General features: G+C 35.2%; 2 protein-coding genes across 10 annotated transcripts; both read left to right on the forward strand.

The window, feature by feature from the left end:
* The first annotated feature begins 6,242 nt into the window (after positions 1–6,242).
* LOC140800778 (protein TOPLESS-RELATED PROTEIN 2-like) lies at positions 6,243–17,448 on the forward strand. Of its 2 annotated transcripts, XM_073155620.1 has the most exons (26): positions 6,247–6,515; positions 6,619–7,107; positions 7,200–7,379; positions 7,470–7,583; positions 7,666–7,824; positions 8,287–8,467; positions 8,552–8,678; positions 8,767–8,876; positions 8,979–9,117; positions 9,220–9,329; positions 9,461–9,530; positions 9,834–9,907; positions 9,977–10,072; positions 10,156–10,251; positions 10,946–11,073; positions 11,330–11,564; positions 11,652–11,819; positions 12,492–12,599; positions 12,680–12,829; positions 13,755–13,865; positions 13,936–14,115; positions 14,252–14,380; positions 14,778–14,873; positions 15,148–15,333; positions 15,888–16,060; positions 16,923–17,448. In XM_073155620.1, the coding sequence occupies exons 2-26, from the start codon at positions 7,028–7,030 to the stop codon at positions 17,122–17,124; spliced, it is 3,402 nt and encodes a 1,133-aa protein (XP_073011721.1). In that variant the 5' UTR covers positions 6,247–6,515; positions 6,619–7,027; the 3' UTR covers positions 17,125–17,448. The 2 variants fall into 2 exon arrangements, with proteins under 2 accessions (XP_073011720.1, XP_073011721.1); XM_073155619.1 differs by having other exon boundaries at positions 6,243–7,107.
* A 1,226-nt stretch (positions 17,449–18,674) lies between these two features.
* On the forward strand, positions 18,675–22,536 carry LOC140800779 (pentatricopeptide repeat-containing protein At1g07590, mitochondrial). 8 transcript variants are annotated; one of them, XM_073155628.1, is made up of 7 exons: positions 18,675–19,029; positions 19,555–20,654; positions 20,731–20,819; positions 20,924–21,072; positions 21,157–21,255; positions 21,845–21,959; positions 22,086–22,536. In XM_073155628.1, the coding sequence occupies exons 1-3, from the start codon at positions 18,706–18,708 to the stop codon at positions 20,732–20,734; spliced, it is 1,428 nt and encodes a 475-aa protein (XP_073011729.1). In that variant the 5' UTR covers positions 18,675–18,705; the 3' UTR covers positions 20,735–20,819; positions 20,924–21,072; positions 21,157–21,255; positions 21,845–21,959; positions 22,086–22,536. The 8 variants fall into 8 exon arrangements, with proteins under 8 accessions (XP_073011729.1, XP_073011726.1, XP_073011724.1 ...); XM_073155625.1 differs by having other exon boundaries at positions 19,555–20,819; positions 21,800–21,959; XM_073155623.1 differs by having other exon boundaries at positions 19,555–20,819.
* The last annotated feature ends 819 nt before the right edge of the window (positions 22,537–23,355 follow it).

Genomic DNA, 23,355 nt, shown 5'->3' on the forward strand with positions numbered 1-23,355 from the left:
TGCTTGAATTTATTCCTAGGGTAATTAAACCTAGAACCTTTAAACTATTGCTCATTTTTATACACATTTTCTTATTTTTATTTTTATAAAACATTTGACTTTTTAACTATAAAAACTCGAAAATCTCTTTTTGGTAAATATCCCTTAGATTTTTCTATTAAAATATAATGTGACTGTCACAGGTCCAATTTTAAAGCATTTTTAAACATATTTTAGGGAATTTTTAAAATTAATTTTAACCCATGTTGTGGATAATTAGGTGTTCAAAGAATGTATAAGATTTTTTATGAATAAAGTGAAATCGTTAGTTTTTTTATTAAATTTAATTAGATAATATTAAAATACTAAAATACCCTTATCATGTTTGTTAAAAAAAAGCATACAAATTTTCAGATAATAGAGCTAAATTACCCAAATAGTCACAATACTTAGTTAATTTTAACAGAAAAACTAATGATCTCACTTTAGTATTAAGTACAGGGATTAGTTTGAAATTTTTTTTAAAAGTATAAAATAATAAAATAATTTTAAAGTATAGAAGAATAAAAAGCATACACATTTTTAGATATTGCAGCCAAATTATCCAAATAGCTATAGTACGCACTTAAATTTATCTAACGGTCTCACCTTACTAATAGATACATGAATTGGTTTGAGATTTTTTTTAAGTATAAAATAATTTTAAAGCATAGAAGAATAAAAAACATACAAATTTTTAGATAATGCAGCTAAATTATCCAAATAGCCACAGTACTGAGTTAAATTTAACAGAAAACTAACGGTCTTACTTTAGTAATAAGTATAGGTATTGGTTTAAAATCTTTTTAAAGTATAAAAAAAAACATACATATTTTTTAATAATGCAGCTAAATTACTCAAATAGCCATAGTAGTCGATTAAATTTAACAGAAAAGTAATTTAGTCATAAATAAATGAGCTATTTGAAGTGTATAGAACGATAGATGATTTTAGAGATAAGTGCACGAGGTAAAATATATTTAATTTAAAAAATTATAAATCAAAGCTCTTATATTATTTTTTTAAATTAAAAAAAAAAAATCCAAGCTATTGTCCCAAAGATGCCATCACTCTTGTCTTGTTGGTAACAGTCATTTAAGAAAGCCTGTGTAGACTCCTCTAAAAATAGAGTGCAGACAAAGCAACGGTCTCCATCAACCACCATTAACTCGTGCTTCTTTCCCCCGTTTTTTCCCTAATAAATTTCTCCCGATAATTTCCAGCAGGAGTTTTTCCGCACAACCACGGTACGATATTTGGCGCGAGAAAACGTGTTGATATATTCTTTCTTTTTAACTTTTTTTTTCTTTTAATATATATATATATATTAACAATCTCATTTACTTTTTGTGGTCAAATTTATATAAGTCTTTCAAATAAAAAACACTATATATTTTGCTTATTATTATTATTTATAATATAGATATTATCATTCTACCATATATTTTTTTCTCTTAAATTTAAATATTTTTTATAAATCACACCGTATATTTTACCTATTTTGTAACTATTGCCCGTTTTTGAGAATTTTGTGACCGACCCCTTATTTTCTCGTATAATTCTTATTTAATACCCTTGATATTATTTTGACTAACTAACGTCGATCAAATTATTAAAATACTATCATTATTCTCATTTTCTCCACTTACCCGTCTCCACTGTCATCGTTGCTATCGTCGTTGGCGTTATCACTACCAACTTTCTTCATCTTCCCCCCTTCGAGAAACAGAGAACGAAGAAAATAGGGATAATTTATATATTTACAAATTATTATGTATATTATTACAAAGTATTATTCTTTTAGTATAGTCTAAGTTAACTCGAGTTATTAAATGATAAAAAAAATGAGAAGTTGGATTACAAAATCCTCAAAAATAGGATATGAATCACAAAATAGGTAAAATATATAGTGTGTGTGATTTGTAAAAAATTCTAAATTTAATGAGTATAAAATAATATAAAAATAGTCATCCTATTATTTGTTTTAATTAATGTTGCTATTTATATAAACAATGAGTAATGATATAAAATTGAAAACCAATTAGGTTTTTCATGTAAATGACCCATAAAATGATTTTCTAGTATATATTAAAAAATTAATCAAGTGGACCCATCTAATGACAATGATAAGTGGAGACATATAGTGATGCTTTGAAGGAGATGTTTGAGGTCTTCTACATCTATAGCAAACATTTATCATAATAATTAGAAACAAAGTTTTTTCTTTGGGTGTATAAATTTTTTTATTTACTTGTATGCTCTTGTAAAATTGACACTCGTATGTATATCTTTCAAAATATATTTTATTTGTAAAAATACTTATCTAATTACTTTTTAAATTAAATCTCAATAATCTAATTAAATTCTTAATGAGCTTTTAACAAAATAAGAGAGAACATTAGGAATATGAGATTATAGAACTCTTTAACGGGGACAAATATCGGTGGCTCCGCGAGTGGCAGAGCTTTTGATAGAGAATACTTCAAATGATCGATCTTACTTTTTTTAGGAAATTTTGCATACAACACCTTGCTATTTACAAATCAAACCATATAATTTAGTGAATATGTGTAGAAAATACTCTGGGTTTAAATTAAAGCCGTGAGAATATTTCGTTAAGTATAGATATTTTATTTATAAAATGACTAAAATATTTTTATTTCTAAAATGACTGGAATACTCTTATTTCTAATATAAAATATAATTTTGTCAAAAAAAATTTCCCTAGGACTAATTTTTTAAGAATAAAACTATCTTGGGATCACCTAAAATTAGTCACATACTATTTTATTTTAAAAATATTTAAACAACTAATCTAATTAGAGTGGGCCATACCAATTTATATTTCATTTAGGTAAAGTGAGAGAACAACAGAGAAAGGGTAAGAAAAGGAGAGCAAATTAATTACATTATCTTTGAAGCTTTTCCCAATTAATTTTATCACCTACTGCTATCAATCATCAATGCCATGCCAGAAGACTGAGAAGAGAGAACAACATTAAAATAAATATGAATGAGTTTAATTAGCAACAGAGCAGCACTGATTGAATGGTGACACGAAAACAATGATTTAAACCTTAATTAGGGTTCATTTAGTCGAGCGACTTAAAATTTTTTTAATCTTATTTATAAATAATAATTTATTATTTTTTTGTCTAAAAGTCACCGTCAAAATGATATCATATTGTATGAGTATTTTTTTTTTGTCTAAAATTTTTATACGATAAAAAAATAATAATTTCACGAAAAAAAATAAAAAATATATTTTTTATATTAATACTTCTTTTTTTTTAAATTTATTTCTAAGCTATGGACAAAAATATATAGCTTGAGAAGGATTTGAGAGGTTGTTAATAATTTATAATCTTAATCCAACGGCTATAATAGCTATTTTTCATACCCAGCACGGTTTCTCGGTAACGATTTCAAAACTACGTTACGTAAGAAAAATAGTATATTAACTTAGAAGATTTAATTACGTGTATTTTTTTTCTTCCGTTAAGATTTATCTTTTAAATATAATTATGCCTTAATTTAAATTTGATTATTTGAAAATAAACTTCAATTTAAATATAATTCTCTATCTCTATCTATTATAATTTAATTTAAATCAATCTTAAACTAATGGGAGATATATGTAAATAATAAAAGATAAACAAAAAGATAAAATATAAATAAATTTTCATCAAATTAATTATAAAAGACATAAATACCCTTATTTTAATATATATATATATATTACTCTTAGTTAATAATATATATGTCTTTTATTTAATAAAATATTAAGATAATATAATTATTAAAAAATAATGTGCAATATTATATACATTACCTACCAAATAGTAATATTTTTTATTCCTATTATATACTTAAAGATCTTAACCATGAGATCTTCGTCAAACTGATTGTATATATATATATATATATATATATGGAAGTACTCGGACAGAGACATCTCCTAACTCGAGATATCGCATATTTTATCTTTTTCTTTCGCGCGGAGACTTTGACCGACAGAGAGTTCTCTCCCTATCTCTATCCACTTTAAAAACAACCCTCACTCGACTCTCTTCCAATATATCTTATCGCGATATTAACCTCCCGACACGAGATCCCGGGAGCGCAGTGCGGACCATGTGAGAAATTTTTTTTTTAAATTAAAAATAATATTATCAACACTTAATTTAATTCCACGGATCCAAGGGGCAGTTTGGTCATTCTGTCAAAGTCCTCACCCCGACGAAGCCGCGATTCCTTTCTTATGCCCCCGTCTCTCTTTCTCGAATTGACCGTTGTGCCCCTGGAGTTCCATCATTAAAAAAATATTATTATTATTATTATTATTATTATAATTTTCCTTGTTGGACTTCGCCGGTTCCATTGTACTTACTGTTTGATTAGTCTCTTAATTAATGAGATTTGTTGACTTTTTAATCTAAACCACCAAATCCGGAGCAAGAACTCTTTTTATACGTATGACATGACGTAGGGAGTGGCGATTAAGATTGTTTGCTAACTTTACTATCACAAATAAAATAAAATTTCTCAAGTGGAATTAGGTCTTTAAATAAATAATTTTTTTTAACTCATGATATTTTTAAGAAAGACACAATTTTAATTATTTAATTAACTTCTCAATTTTTATATACAATTTATAATTATTAGATGATGAAAATTAAGACTATATATAGACTCTCTATAGATACAGAGGCACTTAGGTCATACCCGGCTTTTAGATGTCTAGTTTAGGTTTCAAACCATATGTATTGTCGAATAATTACTCCAAACTAAACGCCGTCGAGATATGTTCTAAGCCGTTGCGCTGTCAAGCTGTTCCTCTAAGCTAACAACACTGTCGAACAATCAACCGAATCCACCAAAGTACCAAATAATTTTTCATAATATTATTTGGGATTGGAGTTAGAACTCATATCCTCCTTAGTTAGTTATTAGGAAGGTACCTACTTAACACTATTAAAGTTGGTTAGTATTAAGATTTGTCTTTCTTGGCACGTTATTGTAAGGATTCATCGTACCCAAGCCACAGTGTGACTCTGACTACCTCCAAAAACTCACTGTATATTTATTCTGTATCATTCCTCGTGACCGGGGCCCACATCATTAGGTGCACCACCGCCGCTCCCCACCGTCCGATCTAAACAACCAACGGTCATGATCGACCTCCTACTCTGGAAGAATTAGTTAGACGATTCTGCCCTTGAAAGGAAACCCCTACCGCCTTATACATTTTCCTCCCCAAAGCGGTGAGGACACGTCCGTAATTATAGCCAAATCAGAGGCCCTGCCCTGGAAATGGCCAAAGGAACGAAAAGAAAAGGCTAGGCGAAAGGCAATCGCTTTCCCCTCCACCGCTACTGGCCGTAAACAGGCACCACGTGACACAGTGGTTTCCACCTGATAGGGGACGTGTCGAACTCCGGTTGGATGGCGGGCGGGAGTCGCCTGTTTGGGCCCCGCATCTGGTCGACTCATTTATTCGTATCCGAATACGAGATGGGAAGTAGGACAGACGCTGGTTAGATAAGCGACTGCTCTTATCAAACCCCGATACGCGAGGCCGCTTATTCGTCAGACTGGACAGCTTACCGCGCACTATACAAGAAGAAAGCGACAGGGCGAGTGATTGCCCACTGCCCTTTAATAATGCTAATAAACTATTACCTACTATTCTCACTCCTGAATTTTCTCACATCTCTCTGAACCGTGCGAGAGGATTGCCGGTCGGTGGGGGGAGTGCAGTTGGGGAAAATAAGGGGTGGGTTTATCGGCTCTTTAAAATTCGAAAATTTACTTTTAAAAGTTTCGGACCGCGAGGGTAAATAGGTACGAGGAAGGATGACCTGGCGAGCTAAGGACGACGCAGAACGAAATGACCGAAATGCCCTGCGCGGGGGGTCCTCGGGAACTGCAGACGCGTTCATGCGCTTTACCGATTAGGCATTAATTGACGATTCTGCCCTTCTTGGGGACCTCGAAAGCAACACCTGTTATCGCTTTCCTATTTTGCCCAGCGACGTGACTTGCGGTTTGAGGGAATATTACGAGTTTGCCCCTACTTGAAACGGATGGGAGGTCAAACAGCAGCCTGACGTGGTGTTGGTGTGATGGTAAATTAGGAGAAAAGGTGGAGGGTAGAAAGGGAATCCAGGGGGCGACCTCATCGCGAGGGTTTGCTCCCTATAAAAGGATGATGAGAGAGATGAGGGAGAAAGAGTGGATCGAAGCGAGTCTTGGGGTGATATAAAAAGGAGAGTGAGAGAGAGAGAAGCGAACACGGCGGCTGGTAAAGGAAAGAGAGAGAGAGAGAGAGAGAGAGAGAGAGAGGAGGGGGGGTTTAACGAAACCCTAAGAGTGGAGAGGAGAAGCTGATCGATCGCTCGTTCGGCTTTAATTCCCTTTCCGGTTCTTGATTTCTCCCTCTTCGCTGGTCTCTTGAGATCTCGAGCTCCAGATCGAGGGGTTGTTTGCTGGATTTGGTAGGAAATCTTTTGCTTTGGCTTAGATCGGCTGAGACGAGCTCTTTGCTCTGCTTCCATGGCGGTCTGGTAGGGTTTTACCCCACGTCTTGCCATTTTTCAGGGTGGATTTTGGCTTGGGAGTTGGGACTTTGTGTTCTTGCTAGCTTTTCCTTGGAGACCTGGTTGCTTACTGGAAGCTCGGTCTTCTGCTTCGTTAATTTAAAAGGGAAATCTTTGATTCGCAAAGGGCTGTGCTCTGTACTTGAGGCGCTTTAGCTTTCTGTGGTGTTTTGCGAACCGGATACCGTGTCGTTGGACACAGATCGTTGTAAGCCTGGGAAGTGGAGTAAAGAAGTTCTTCTGAAGATTTCAACTGGATATTTGAAGTTTCGGAAACTTGTGAAGTAGCTTGGGAAAGTTCTAAAAGAGAAAAGCTTGCTTTGGTTTGGGAGTTCTCTTGTCTTCCTCTTTGTCTTCTCTGTATTATAAATTAGATCTTTGCGCTGGAGCGACTAGGGATTCCCGGAAATATGTCTTCATTAAGCAGGGAACTGGTTTTTCTTATACTCCAGTTCCTAGATGAGGAGAAGTTCAAAGATTCTGTCCACAAGTAAGTGTTTTCTTTACTAGCCGTTGTATTTTGTAAAGCCTCTGCTTTTGATGCTCTGTTTTCGTAACACTTCTTCTGTCTCTGAATTTTAGGTTAGAACAAGAGTCAGGCTTTTACTTCAATATGAAACACTTTGAGGACCAAGTACAGGCTGGGAACTGGGATGAGGTTGAGAGGTATCTTGGTGGGTTCACAAAGGTTGAAGACAACCGATACTCAATGAAGATCTTCTTTGAGATTAGGAAGCAGAAGTATCTTGAAGCACTCGATAAGTGAGAAATCCCTCTCCTGTTTGATGCTAGACATTAAGTTTTTCTATGCGTGTTTCTTTTCTTCTGAATCAGACGTCTGTTTCATGTCAGGCACGACAGGGCAAAAGCTGTCGAGATACTTGTGAAGGATCTCAAGGTCTTTGCTTCTTTCAATGAAGAACTTTTCAAGGAGATTACTCAGTTGCTTACCCTGGAGAATTTCAGGTATCCTATCGTAATTTTTCTGACCTTCTAGTTACTTTGCGGTAGATGTAGTGTATCCAATTCTACATTTGCATATCTCCAGGCAAAACGAGCAACTTTCTAAGTATGGGGATACAAAGTCAGCCCGAAGTATAATGCTCATTGAGCTTAAGAAGCTCATTGAAGCCAATCCTTTGTTTCGCGACAAGCTAGGGCTTCCTCCTTTCAAAGCATCTAGACTGCGGACATTGATTAATCAAAGGTATATAATTCTATCTATAATATTCTTAATTTTCTTTCCATGTGTCCTAGCAAATTTTTTTTTGGTCATGTGGTTATCTTTTCCTTCTTTTTATGGTAGTATTAGGTTACTATTTTTGCACTTTTATTTGTTTCGCTAGTTATTAATTGTACTCCTCTGGTACCGCATATAGGAGATCCTCGCATTAAAACCTAATTAAACATTTTGCTTTATACTTCTATTTATCTTATACTATTTGATTGGCCAGAAATGAGTGTGATTAATATGCATTCAAAGTAAATCTGATAATTATGCATTTATAGTCAACCTGTTTCACTTCATTTAGTTCTTGTTATGACGTCGTAGTACTAATTGGGATTTTCAGACCAAATGATTGTAGTGATTATGTAATAATTAATTAACCTATTTCACTTCATTTAGTTCCCGTGTGCTGACATTGTAATGCTTATTCTATTTTTGTAGTCTCAACTGGCAGCATCAGCTTTGCAAGAATCCACGACCCAACCCAGATATCAAGACACTCTTCACAGATCATTCGTGTGCTGCTCCTACAAATGGCTCACGGGCTCCTCCTCCCACCAATGGTCCCCTTGTAGGGCCTATTCCTAAATCTGGGGGATTTCCTCCACTTGGTGTCCATGGTGTAAGTCTGACCAAATAATCTGATATCTGAATGATTTTTCTCATTATATGTTGCTAATCACTGTGACAATTTCTCCTAATGCAGCCATTCCAACCAGTTGTCTCCCCCTCTGCAAGTACCATTGCAGGTTGGATGACAAATGCCAATCCATCTTTACCACATGCTGCTGTGGCACAAGGACCCCCTGGTCTGATTCAGCCTCCAAACACAGGTAAAAGTGTTTGTGGTTCTCAGAGATCACCATGGGAAGGGTGATTTTCATGATTAGCCCCGTTAACTGGCTATGCCTTCTTTTATAGCTGCATTTTTGAAGCACCCAAGGACACCTACAAGTGCTCCTGGCTTGGATTATCAAACTGCAGATTCTGAGCATCTGATGAAGAGAATGCGAACTGGCCAATCTGATGAGGTTAAAAAGAAATAGAAACACATTACTAGTTGTTTTCCTTTGCTTTTTCTCAATTTAAACTTTGGTTATGTCACTGACTCATTACGATAATATAACTTTTAGGTGTCTTTCTCTGGAGCAACTCATCCCCCAAATATCTACTCTCCAGATGATCTTCCAAAAACAGTGGTTAGGACTTTCAATCAAGGTTCTAATGTTATGAGCTTGGATTTTCATCCTATGCAACAAACTATTCTTCTAGGTACCTCTTTGGACCAAAGCTCCACTAAGTCCATTTGTTCTACTTTTTATTCTAGTTAGAATAATTATTTCCTTCTCATATAACATATTTTGGCGCTTCTAGTTGGAACAAATGTTGGTGACATTGCAATATGGGAAGTTGGTTCTCGAGAAAAGATAGTGCACAAGACATTCAAAGTTTATGATATTGGATCTTGTTCTTTGCCTTTACAGGTCTACTCTCATGTTGAACATTATTGTTAATTTCTTTTCAGCAGGCTGTATGACCTGTGCATATTGATCATGTTGGTGATGATGTATTTTGATACCTGTAATTGTTCTAAGTTTTGTCATTAAATATCCAGGCAGCACTGATGAAAGATGCTACAATATCTGTAAATCGTTGCTTGTGGAGTCCTGATGGATCCATACTAGGTACAGCTGAAAGCACCCTGTCATCTGGCACTCTTATTTTTATGTCTTTTATCTTTATTTTTATTGTAATGCATCTAAAGTGAGTCTGATAAGGATGCTACTGGCTCCAGTAAACATGCTTCAATTTGACTTTTAGAGCCTACCACTGCCCAGCCTTTTTTTCTAATTTATTTATGTACTTCTATCTGCACTCATTGCTCTCTTGGCCTTGTCGGAAAGTCTCTTGCAATAGCCTATCAACATCTTACGTTGGCCTTTATAGCAATAAGCTAATTGGGGTTTTCTACGTTGCCATCTTTGTAGGTGTTGCATTCTCAAAGCATATTGTTCAGACATATGCTTTTATTCCAAACGGAGAGTTGAGACAACAGTTGGAGGTATGTGATAAATACATCAGATAAAATATAACAGCTATTATGAGTTGCTGACTTGTTGTACTTTTATAGCTTGATGCTCATGTAGGAGGTGTTAATGACATAGCATTTTCTCATCCCAACAAGAGTTTGTCAATCATTACTTGTGGCGATGACAAGACGATTAAGGTTAGAACCAGGACGTTATCTTGATTTTTTTCAGAAACATAATTGAAAGAAATGGTCTGACAATATTACCCAATGAATGGAAGGTGTGGGATGCTACGACAGGACAGAAGCAGTACATGTTTGAAGGTCATGAAGCTCCAGTGTATTCTGTCTGCCCTCACTATAAGGAGTCTATTCAGGTTCCTTTCTTTCTACCTTAAATTGTAATCTTTTAAAAGTTGTTTTTCATGTTGGGTGAAATGGAGTATATGGAGTTCTCCTTATGTTACCTTTTTCCGATAGTGACTTCTTCTAATCTTTATGATTTTGTGAAAAAGTTTTCTAGATAATTATGTTTAGACCTCTCAAACTATCACATTTTTCTATGTCATTCTCCTGAATTTATTTTGCGACACATAGACCCCTGAACTATAAAAAATGTTTCAACCCCTGACGTCGTAAATAGAAAAGATGAAAAGACTAAAATACCCCTCTACTTTAAATTGTAGTTAAATTTCTCTCTTCCTTTCTCCAAAACATAAGGGTGGATATGTTATATAGTTGCTCATGTGACTTGTTTGTGATAATTTATGGATGGAAAAGATAATAAAAACTTAATGGAATGCGTGTTTCAAACATTTTTAATAGTTCAAGAGGTCTATATGTTATTAAAAAAAGTTTAAGGGAGTTATGTGAAAAAGAGTGATAGTTCAAAGTATCTTAAATGCAACTATCCCAAGTTTTTAATTGCTCTTATGTTTAATTATGAACTTGTTGCTGTATCTTTTATCATGTTTGACTTTTCAATGTATCTTAAGATTGTCAAAGTACACTGGAACTTTATAGTTTTTTTTTTCTTTTCTGTAATTTCTCTAGTTTCATTTCTGTGTGCAGTTTATCTTCTCTACTGCTATAGATGGGAAAATTAAAGCATGGCTTTATGATTGTTTGGGATCTAGAGTTGACTATGATGCTCCTGGACATTGGTGCACCACAATGGCTTACAGTGCAGACGGAACAAGGTGAAATTTGGCTCTTTCACCTAATAATTTTATAGAAATTGATGGAATTGTTAAAATTGGACTTCTTTTGTTCCACTTAAGCATTTAGCTTCTCCTATTTCTAACACTTAAGAAATTGATGGAATTTTATAGAAGATAATAAAAGTGTAACAGGTTCCTTCTATAGGTTCTCTCTTGTCCTTAGCACTCTTCTTACAAATTGGTATATGCCAGATTACAACTATCATTTGGCAATTATGCTCCCATTTGCTTGCAGGCTTTTTTCATGTGGAACTAGTAAAGATGGTGATTCACATTTAGTTGAGTGGAATGAAACTGAAGGGGCTATTAAGAGGACATACTCTGGCTTTAGGAAACGATCGCTAGGCGTTGTCCAATTTGACACAACTAGGAATCGTTTCTTAGCTACTGGAGATGAATTTATGATTAAGTTTTGGGACATGGATAACACCAATGTTCTAACAACTACAGATGCTGATGGTGGTTTGCCCGTAAGTATCATACTCTTTGCTTGTTCTGATTCAACATGTGTGATCTGAAAAGTTTATCTTATAACCCTTCTTGATTCTCTATTGCAGGCAAGTCCTCGATTGAGATTCAACCGAGAGGGTTCATTGCTTGCAGTTACAACAAATGATAATGGAATCAAAATACTAGCAAATACTGATGGACAACGGTTGGTAAGGATTTTGGAAAGCAGGGCATTTGAAGGGTCCCGAGGTTCTTCACAACAGATTGTCAGCAAGGTGAACTAATATTATCTATTCTTCAGGGACATTATCTACAGAATAAATTATATATCAAGAAACTCATTGCGATATACTGATATAGTATATTGACAATTCTGGAGATTGGATATCACACTCTTCAAACGCCCACCCTCTAACAGGCAATTTTGTTATTTGCCACACAAGGCCATTCTCTTACCTGTACTCCATTTGTTGAATACTACTATAGGCTGAAGCTTATTATAGCCATCTGGTATATAACCTATTAAGATTTTTCTTTGCTGGAAGTGGTGCATTTTTCCACCACTAGTCCACTTCTTACATATTAGCTGAGTTGCAACAAATATAACTATTTAAGATTGCAAGACCGTTGGTGTAATAAATCAGGGGCTTTACCAAGTCATCCCGTTAATGTCAGTAGACAAGGATTTCTAACACATCTAATTGGAAGGCATAATGATTTATGAACTGTAAGCATGTAGTAAGGAAGTAGAACTTGCAACATCCAGAAATGGTTGCAAATATTATCTTCTTTAATTTTTGTCAATAAACATAGTAATCAACTTTTGAGAGAAAGTTCATCCTCGCAGTAGGGGTTTCATTTCTGACCATGCAAATTATCTAGAAATTTTCTTCATAATTGAATGCATCTTGCTTAACTTTCTAAGATGTAATTCCTCTTTAATGCAGCCACCAATTGTTAACGCATTGGGTGCTGTTCCAAATGCTTCTAATCCTCTATCTGTAACCTCTGAGAGGCCTGATCGCATCTTGCCTGCAGTGACGATGAGTGGTCTGGTGAGTGTTTTATGCAATCGTTGTTGTGCATATATAAATAGGTTGACTGTTTGGATATGAATATCAATCAACATTTGCAGACTGCTGTGGAGGCCAGCAGGACGACAGATGTTAAACCAAGAATACCAGATGATTCTGAGAAGATCAAAACCTGGAAATTGGCTGACATTGCTGACTCTACTCATCTCAAAGCCTTGCGTTTACCAGAGTCGGTGACAACTGCAAGCAAGGTACTTCAATTGAACTACCAGAGTTGAGACAACTGGATAAGATTATTTTAAAATTGCTTTGATCTTGATTTTTCAGCATCATTTAGTTTTTTTTTTTTTTGCTTAGTAATTTCTCTTGGTCACGAGCCTTGTTTTAGAGGCGCAAATATGGAACATCAATGGCTTTGGACATATTGAGATGATTATGTTCTATAATTAATGCCTCAAAACAACATGTGATCCTTACATTGACTCAATATATTAGAAGGGTAAAGGTCTATGCTTTGTGTTTTAGCTTATGCTAGATGAGGTGTTAGAGGTGCTGTGAAATGTATAAACTATACAGTGCTAACAATAAAATTCGAAATGTTGCATTACTCGAGAGTGGTTTTCTTTTCTTTCTTTTTCTCCTCTTCTCATAGGTAGTTAATACTTCATTTAATATATTGAACACAGTACAGCATTTCGGATCAGTCAAATTTCGACCGCCACAGAGACTCTCATCTTACACCCTCACTAGACATGATTGCTATGGGTTGAAGAGTTGATATTTGGAGTGTTGCAATAAATTAATCAGTGTGCTCAAATATAGGCCCACATCTGGTCTCCACCCCTTCCTTATTCCATGACCTACATGTCATAAAAATGAGTCATGTCCAAAAATGAGGATGATGCATGCAAGTTCTTGTGCACATTCACCAAGTAAACATATACAACTGATATAGATTGAGATGACTGAAAAAAGTATGAGAAATCTGAACAAAGTCATATGATTGTTATTTCTCTTTCTGAACCATGCCTTTTGTTTCCTCTTTAAATGGTTAATTTTTGAAAAAAAAGGCTTCTCTACGACCTGACTCATGTAGCATCATGTGCTTTATATTTTCCTCCCTTTTTCCTCCATTTTTATTGACAAATATCAGAAACCTTGATATTGCTTTATTAGGTTGTCCGGTTATTGTATACAAATTCTGGTCTTGCTGTTTTGGCTCTTGGAGGAAATGCCGTTCATAAGTTGTGGAAATGGCAGCGGACTGAACGAAATCCTTCTGGCAAGGTTAGCAGTTCGTAATCATGTATGGATTATCATCTTGTCTTGTTTTTTGATAGCCTTCTTTGTTCTGCAGTCAAATGCATCTGTTGTCCCTCAGCTTTGGCAACCATCGAATGGGATTCTTATGACCAATGAAACAACTGATAACAATCCAGAAGAAGCAACTGCCTGTATTGCTTTGTCAAAGAATGACTCCTATGTCATGTCTGCATCTGGTGGAAAGGTTTCTTTGTTCAACATGATGACATTCAAGGTTAACATCTTTTTATGATGCTGTCCTAAAGTTCATAATTCCTATTCTACGGTGTTCATTTTGGTTGATACAATTTAAAGCTGACTTTGTCGCTTCCTTTTATATCTTCGAAAGTAATTTATGGAACATCTTACAGGTGATGACAACTTTCATGTCGCCCCCACCTGCAGCTACCTTTCTTGCTTTCCACCCTCAAGACAACAATATCATTGCTATAGGAATGGAAGATTCAACCATTCAAATATACAATGTTCGGGTTGATGAGGTGAACTTTGGAACAATAAGGTTCCTGTGTCTATGTCTAGTGCTTTATTTTTTTTCTCTATCTTGCTTGTTACTGCAGAATCAGATGCATAAGTCAACATTCCACATCCTCTTTAGTTTCTAAAGTTTTCTTTTTAATCTTAAGCTTCCTCTTTTTTCCTTCTTTCCCTGTTTAATGTGCATACAGTTTGACAGAATTGTATCCGCTATATATGCCTATAATTTGGCCTTTTTAGTTAGACAGGTCTTATGAACTACATTATAAGAGATTGTGGATTTTAAATCATAGCATACCAAGTAGGAAAATGCTGAATAATTTTGAAGTACTAGATAATTATCCTTTAAAAGGATCTTTGGTTGTTTCCTTATATTCCTTTTATCTGTTCTTATTGCTGCAGGTTAAAACCAAGCTGAAAGGTCACCAGAAAAAGATCACTGGTCTTGCATTTTCCCAGTCCTTAAATGTGCTCGTGTCTTCAGGTGCTGATGCTCAGGTATATATATATATATATATATATAATATACGATAAGATTATAGCTCAGGATTTCTAGTAAACATAAGACTCTTCCTTTGCAATTTGGGTATAGATTGGTTGATAATCTTTCAATGTTACGGTCTCACTTTTACTCTATATTGCTCTTCAACATCAAACAAAAGAATAGCTTCTTATATTTCAGCTACTTGCTTTGTACCTCCATCTTCTACATGAAAGTGTACTATTTGAACTTTGTAACAATTTAGCTGACCATTTCTGCATTTGTATGCAGTTGTGCATGTGGAGTATTGATGGATGGGAAAAGAAGAAGTCACGATTTATCCAAGCACCTGCTACTCGTGCTGCCCCATTAGTTGGGGACACCAGAGTTCAGTTTCACAATGACCAAGCCCATCTCTTGGTTGCCCATGAAAGCCAACTGGCCATCTATGACAGCAAGCTTGAATGCCTACGTTTGGTTAGTTTGTTCACCTGTGACAGTTCCTTTTATATGTAACTTAAATACTCAATTAATTTTGGAGCTATTATGTCTTGCCGTAACTGCAGTTTCTTCTCTCCCTTGCTTAGCCAATCGTATTTGCTTTTTTGTGCTTTACTTTAGACTGAGGCTGTTGACATGTTTTCTGATTTAGCTAGAGCTTAGTGAATACAATTCCTGAATATCTGAATAGCAACAGAGGCAGCAGGTTTTATAAGCAATATCCTTTTAAGTTACTCTGATGTTCTGATAGTCTTTTGGAGTGCAATCATTCTAATAATTTGTGCAAGTGAAGATTAGTATCTCATGATCTGCAGATGGGTGATTTTTCTTCACTCAATTCGAAGGATAATTCTGAAACTTAGTGTAATATTTAGTGCTTAAGCTTTTCCATGTTTACTCTATCACAAACTTATATGCTTGTGTTCAAATGGTACATTTTTACTCTTGTTCCATCATGCAGAATTATTGCCAACCTCTATTATTTTCCTGCAACGATCTATGATATGTTCTATATTCCTTGTGTTATTCAGTGGTCCCCAAGAGATGCACTTCCAGCACCAATTTCCAGCGCAATATATTCATGTGATGGTATGTTGGTGTATGCTGGATTCTGTGACGGCTCTATTGGAGTGTTTGAAGCAGAGAGCCTACGACTTCGATGCAGAATTGCACCTTCTGCCTACATATCCCCTCCTATTTCGAGGTATTCATGAATCTATTATGCGTACTCTTCTTTTTCCTGGGCATAGAATTGCATTAAATCGCAGGAAAAGGTAGTTGCTTTTAGTCTGTCTTTACTTAATTTAAAATAGACATTTCTAATGGGAGTCTGAATATTTAGCCATTGAAGAAACCACGGTAAATCTTTCTACAGTAGTTTGTCTGCATCAGCTGCAGGTTGGTGGGAGCACATGATAGTTTCTAAGGTGTCCTAGTACTAGACATATAGTTGGGGAAATTGCATTTTATGTTGCTGTGGTGTGATTCAATTGCACGAACCTCTATATATTTTCGACTTAAATATTTAGTGTCCCTGATGTCCGGACTAAAATGCAGTGGTTACTTTTTCATCATATTTGACCAATCTAAAAGGTGACTTTAAAGATTCTCGTTATAAACAAAATTATAAAGGATTAGATAAGTTTTTAAATACATTTAAAATAATACTGATTAGATTTTAGTTGACAAATATATGACAAATATATTAAATAAACGTGTATTTTTGTCGTATGAAATTTAATTAGTATTATTTTAAATATGTTGAAAATCTTATCTAATTCTACACAACTTTGTCTATAAATTTTCTTTTTAAATTCTACTTAAATTAGTCAAATATAATAAGAAAAAGTAAATGCTGTACTTTAGTCTAAACTACATGGGAAAGAGTTAAGTACTTAAGTTGAAAATACAAGGAGATTCCGTGCAATTGTGCCAAACTACGGGGGTGAAGAGCAACTAACCCAATATAGTCTCTTTCGATCTTAATTATTTTCTTCTGACACCTATTTATCTAGTAGCAGAACTATACTCTTATTATAATTTCTCCTATTCCTGTGTCACCACAGTGCCGGAAGCATTTATCCTACTGTTGTTGCTGCTCACCCATCTGAGCCGAACCAGATTGCACTGGGAATGAGTGACGGTGCAGTGCATGTTGTGGAGCCATCAGATGCGGAACAGAAATGGGGGGCACCGCCACCTCAGGACAGCGGAGCTCATCCGCAGATCACTTCTAATCCAGCATTGAGTAACAATCAGACATCGTAGCTCTCTGCTGTCTCACTAACCATGTTGAATTAGATATCCAGAAGGTAGGTAGCCAAAGAATATGTATGATGACCACAACATCTCCTCAGTAGCTGCTGCACAGGTGATTTTTTTTCTTAAATTTTTTTTTCCTTTCAGCCTTTCTACCTGTCTGTTACTGGATCTGCTCAAAGGCTGGCATCTTTTCCTTTTGTAAAGCTGTTGATCTCTTCAATCCCCCCTTAGATCTTCTTTTTCGTTTCCATTTTCTTTCGGACAGGAGATTTGTAGTGTAAAATTACTAGATATGGGTGATATTATGAGCTAAAATTTATACTTTATCAATCACCAGGATCTACCTCCAATGTTTCCCTAGGCAATATGTACCTCCAACTGTTTCACCAGTATACACGCTTTGTTTGCTAACTGTGGTAAGACAACTTGGCGATTGGAACTTATTGGCAGCCAAAAGTCGAGTTGATATTAACTATGGAATTGATGGCAGTTTATCTTAGTCTCTCTCTCTCTCTCTCTCTCTCTTTTGAGTTCTGTGACCCATTCAATCCAATATTGTTTCAATTTGCCTGGATGTGGCTGCTGCCCTATCGTCCTATTATCAATTTGCCTGTGTGTTTTAGTATGGTTCCAAAATAGGGACAAATTATTATCACAAAATGTGCAGGTGCTTAAAGGTTGCTTCTACATGCAATAAAAACACGTCTACAGGCTCTTAACAAACTCATTTATCCCAATGGTTCACCTTATGATGTCAGTACCAATCTTTTTTTTTATCATTTTTATTTAAAACATAATAAAATACTGATTTTATTGGAGCTTTAAATCTCACGAATAAGAATGAATGTGTGAGGAGGGTGATTGAGGGATTTGATTTGTTTAGGATAAAATTTATGCTGGTTTGCATGCTTCAACAATTCTAGGCATAGTTCACGTATAGAGTGAGAAAAAAGTTGTATGTTTATACTAATATAATAAGGGAAATTAGTTTATCGATGTATACTTCTCTCTCTCCTCTTATTTTACATCACTAAATTAATAAGAAAAAAATATATATTTGCGGAGGACCACACTCATATTTTACTGACTTCAATTTAACCCATTACGCTTTCATTTGTTATTTTATAGTTATATCTAAATTAAAATTATTTTTTTTTCCTGTTAAAAATTTGATAAATTAGAGATCAAATTTAAAATTTTTAATTAGAGATAAAATTGCAGATGATTAAATATATCCATTCTAAAGCATTTATAACAATACCGATTAGATTTCAGACGACAAAAAATAAGAAAAAAATATATATTATTCATCAAATTTTAATATATTTAATATATTTTTACTATCTAAAATTCGATTAATATTATTTTAAATTTATTAAAATTTCTCTGTAACTTTGTCTCCGCCTCGAACTGAGTAGAGTAGGGAGGGTAAAAAAGTAAATATCTAAAAAGAGGCCCGGACTGTCTACTGTAGCACGATGGGCTCAGCAAGTAACAGGGCCTAGAACTAGGAGTTCTCTCTCTCTCTCTCTCTCTCTCTCTCTCTCTCTCTCTCTCTCTCTCTCTCTCAAATAACGCAACAAAGCAATGCGATCTTTGGTGCTGTCGTTGTTGAGCAGAGGAAGAAGCGCCGCACTCTCTTCCCGCCGCATCCCTCGCACCTTCTTTCTCACCTCTTGCAGCTCTCTCCTCCCTGACGAGCCCCCTTTGCGGCCCCGAGACCAAGAGGTGGACGACAAATTCCATTCCTCCGATTCCCTCTCGATTCGGGTGGAGCGGCTCCCGCGTGGGGAGTCGGCTGTCTCCGCCTTCCAGAGCTGGATGCGGGATGGATTCCCCGTCCACCGCGGGGACATCTTCCACGCCATCAATCGCCTCCGCAAGCGCAAATTGAACCGGAGAGCCCTCGAGGTAAGAGAGAGAGAGAGAAAAAAGATAATCTTTTTCGATTCTTAGATGGTAAAGATTTCTGGGTTTGTTGTTTGATGACGCCTGATTGAAGGAACCGGTTCAAAAAGGAACCTTTTTTTTCCCATCAATCTACCCTAAAACCTCTAATTTTGCAGCCGTGGCCTATGCTATAATCAATCGTAATGGAGAGGAGCGTGATGTCATTCTAAAGGGAACTCTATTGACAGAGTTTTTAACTTTTTTCTAACTATGTTGCCATGATTTCCCATCTTTTAGAATCTATCTAGTGTTATTTATATTTAGGACGTTATTCTGAATTTGGTGTTGCCCAGGACTTGGATATTGAAATATTTATTAGATAGTATAATAAGACAATGATTGTTTCTCTCTCCTACTATATTTATAGTATTTCTTGTTTTCTCGCGGTATGGTTATAGTTTCTCCTAATTTTGTCGAAATATCTCTAACAAGGAAATATGTAGACGTTAATAACTCTATCCTATTTCCTTTTTCTCTTTGAAGCAGATTATGGAATGGGTGATGAGAGAGAGACCCTACAAGCTGACAGAGCTTGATTACTCTTACCTTCTCGAGTTCACAGCTAAGCTTCATGGCATTTCACATGGTGAAAGTCTCTTTCTTCGCATTCCTCATGAGTATCAGAATGAATTGCTTTACAACAACCTTGTCATGGCATGCTTGGATAAAGGTTTAATTAAGCTTTCATACGGGTACATGAGAAAAATGAGGGAACTGGGATTTCCTATTTCCCCGTATGTTTACAACCGCATGATAATTCTCCATTCTTCTCCGGGCCGCAAGAAAACGATACCCCGAATCCTTTCTCAGATGAAGGCTGATGGTATCTCTCCTCACACATCCACTTACAACATTCTTTTGAAAATACAAGCCAATGAACATAACATTGATGGTTTGTCGAAGGTGTTCAATGATATGAAAAGAGCAAATGTTGAACCAAATGAAATTACTTACGGCATCTTAGCAATTGCACATGCTGTGGCAAGACTATACACAGTTTCTGAGACATACATCGAAGCCATTGAACAATCAAAAACTGGTAATAACTGGTCCACATTGGATATTCTACTTATATTGTACGGATACCTTGGGAAGGAGAAAGAGTTAGAGAGGACTTGGAAATTTGTCCAAGAACTTCCTCATGTCAGATCTAAAAGTCTAGTGCTAGCAATTGAAGCATTTGGAAGGTTAGGCTCTATTGCTAGGGCAGAAGAAATATGGGCAGAAATGAAAGCAAGCAGAAATTTAGAAGTTACAAAGCAGTTTAATTCCATTATATCTGTATACTGCAGGCATGGGCTCGTAGAGAAAGCATCCAATGTGTACAAAGAAATTAAAGCAAATGGGTGCAAGGCAAATGCTATAACTTATCGTCACCTCACATTGGGTTGCCTAAAAGCAGGTCTGGTTGAGGAAGCTTTGAGGACAATGAATATGGCAAAATATGAAACTCTCACCCTTCAGGTAAGAAGATCAAAACCATGGTTGGAGACAACACACATGTTGCTCGAAGCATTTGCGAACATGGGTGACTTGGAAAACTCAAAGAAGCTGTTCGAAGAATTGAAGGAATCAAAGTATTGTAGGTACGCATTTGTATATAATACGCTTCTAAAATCTTATATGAAGGCAAAAGTTTATGAGCCAGACTTATTGTCGAAGATGATCTTGGGAGGAGCAAGGCCTGACGCTGAGACATACAGTCTTCTGAGACTAATAGAACAGTTTAGAAGCTGATCAAAGAGATGCTGGTAAATAGAAACAGAGAAGAAAGTCATACTGACCCTATATTGTTTATCTCTGACTTGTCAAGAAGTTAGTAAATGGAAAGATAAAGTTTGGAATTTGTTGGCAGGGAAATCATCAAGGATTCACAAGTTGTGATTCACCAATATTTTATGGTTTAACATGTAATATACAATTTGAAGTGCTCTTTGATAATTCAAATCTACATGGCGAGCCATCTGGAGACAGATTTAGTCAATGTCCACCGCTCTACTTCAGGTAAGCTTCCTTAGCATTTACAAGATGCTGTTCTTATCAAAGATTTTTATGACAATGATGCAATTTACCAGTTTGATTTTTCAGCTACTCATGGTGGAAGAAACTCAATTATTTAAGCAAAGAGAATGGTTTGAAAAAGAACTGCCTTTACTAAACTACTGAAACTATACAATGTTATTACAGGTATGTTCAAAATTTGTTGATTTGCATTTCCACAAGTAGTCCACTTAAGGCAGCAAAATAGTTTTATTGAAAGTTGAAATGTTCTTCCAGGTCTTCGTGTATTCTGACTTAATGAACACACACTTACTTGTTTATGTTAAAAAGTCGAAAACTGAGACTTCTTCTAGTTCTTCCAATATCTTAGCACTTCCATTTGTTTGAAAAGCAAGACTGCTACAAGTAACCGTGCGCTACATTTGCCTTATGCTAATATGATGTAACACAATTGTCATGACCCAATTTATGAATTGTGGCTGGTTATGGTCCTGATACATAACCATTGTCTTTCCATAGTTATGATTGCTCTGGAGTCTGGACAAGGACATGAGGTCCACAGCATACAATTTTGTTTGTTCTACATCTACTAATCTTTTTCTTAGAGATGTTTAAACATATTCATCCACAAATTTGTTGACCATATTTCTAAAACAAGAATGGTTTCCTAGTTCCTGTTTGACATGCAACACAAAAGTAGAAAGGATATTTATCTTGCTTTTCTCTATAGATTAGGTAACTCACATGTTCAAGTGCATTGTCTGGGTGGTGGCAGCATATCCTTGGCAAGCTGCAGACATGGTCTCTCCAGAGAAAGGACACTACCAGTCAGATTGACTCTTGAAGATCCAACAGCAAGAATCCATGCTTATATTTGCAGCGAAGATGGGGTAAATGCTAGAGTTTTATATTTGACACTTGGATAAATGGTCCTTCTCATACCTTCGAATATAATGATGTGTTGCGCATGTTTGATCAAATCTTTTGTCTCTCATCTTCATCTTATTGCATGTCAGGTAAATTTTTTGGCGGTGATCCAGAGATCGGATATTTTAACTAGGAAGATGAACAGGCTACTTGGTATCCTACCGTGCTAATAGAAGAGACCCATCATGGGTATGGTGTTGCTTAAAGTGGTATTATGTAGATAAAAGCAATCCATGGGGAAGTAAAATATACATTATCTTTTGTACCAAGCTACTTGGTTGAAGAATTACATTGCTCATCTGACGCACGAAGTCAAATATCAATAACTTTTATTTTGGGCTTCACAAGGTACATATTAGATTCTAATTAGTGGTGGGACATACTTTGTTAAATTCACATCTGAAGAGAAACAAATAGAATTTTTAGCTTTTTGTAAAGCAGAGAAAAGAGAAATGCCTTTATGTGCACATCTTTTAGCTCATAGGTGGGGTACATTTGCCAAATCAAATTAATATTATTTTGCAAAGATGTCAGACTTTACCTGTTCTTTCTTCTCTTTGGGATGTTATTGCATGTTCATCAGTCTATCAGATCATTGCAGAGAATGTAATATGGGAGGGAGAGTTGAACTATTTAAGTCCTGCCTTTGTTAATTGGATGCAGTGCTGCTTTGTGAATGTAATGTTTTTATGTGTATTGCATTACATGATAACAGCAAAGTGAGCTTTGTTTGCGAGCAGTCTTAGGTTTTGTTTGGTGAATCAAGAGCTTGCATCCATGAGATGTTAAAAGATAGGAAAAAAATTATATTTTTATGTTTTATGATAATGCTTAAATTTACTGCACCCTCCATAGTTTAGTTTCATTTATGTAGTTATATCCAAATTGAAATTGTTATTCTTTTCTTTATATTTGACTAAATTAGAGATCGAGTTTGAAAATACTTATTAGAGATAAAGTTATTCGAACGAATCCTTTCAATATTATTTTAAATGTATTAAAAAGTTTTACAAAACTTTGTATTTAATGAAAAATTAAAAAGTAATGAATGTACTTTAGTAGTTGAAGTAATATAAATGAAACACTATAAGAAGTAAGGCTAAGATAACACTAACATACCTTTTGTTCTCTTTCTTTTCATTGTGTCAAAAATATCTAATTAAATTTAACTCTTAACAGTTACAGATAGAATACAAAATATTCCAACCTGTTCAAAAAAATGAAATAAAATAGAATAAAATACCCAAGTTATTCCACTTTTTGAGGTTAGAATTGGTTCTCTTTGCAACTAGTGGACCAAAAAATATTATAAATATCCATTAGTAGGGTGTTAATGATAATAAGAGAAAAATATAGGGT

The sequence above is a fragment of the Typha latifolia genome, chromosome 14, assembly GCF_019914945.1.
Source record: "Typha latifolia isolate L0001 chromosome 14, TyphaL0001v2, whole genome shotgun sequence".
Classification (NCBI taxonomy): Eukaryota; Viridiplantae; Streptophyta; class Magnoliopsida; order Poales; family Typhaceae; genus Typha; species Typha latifolia.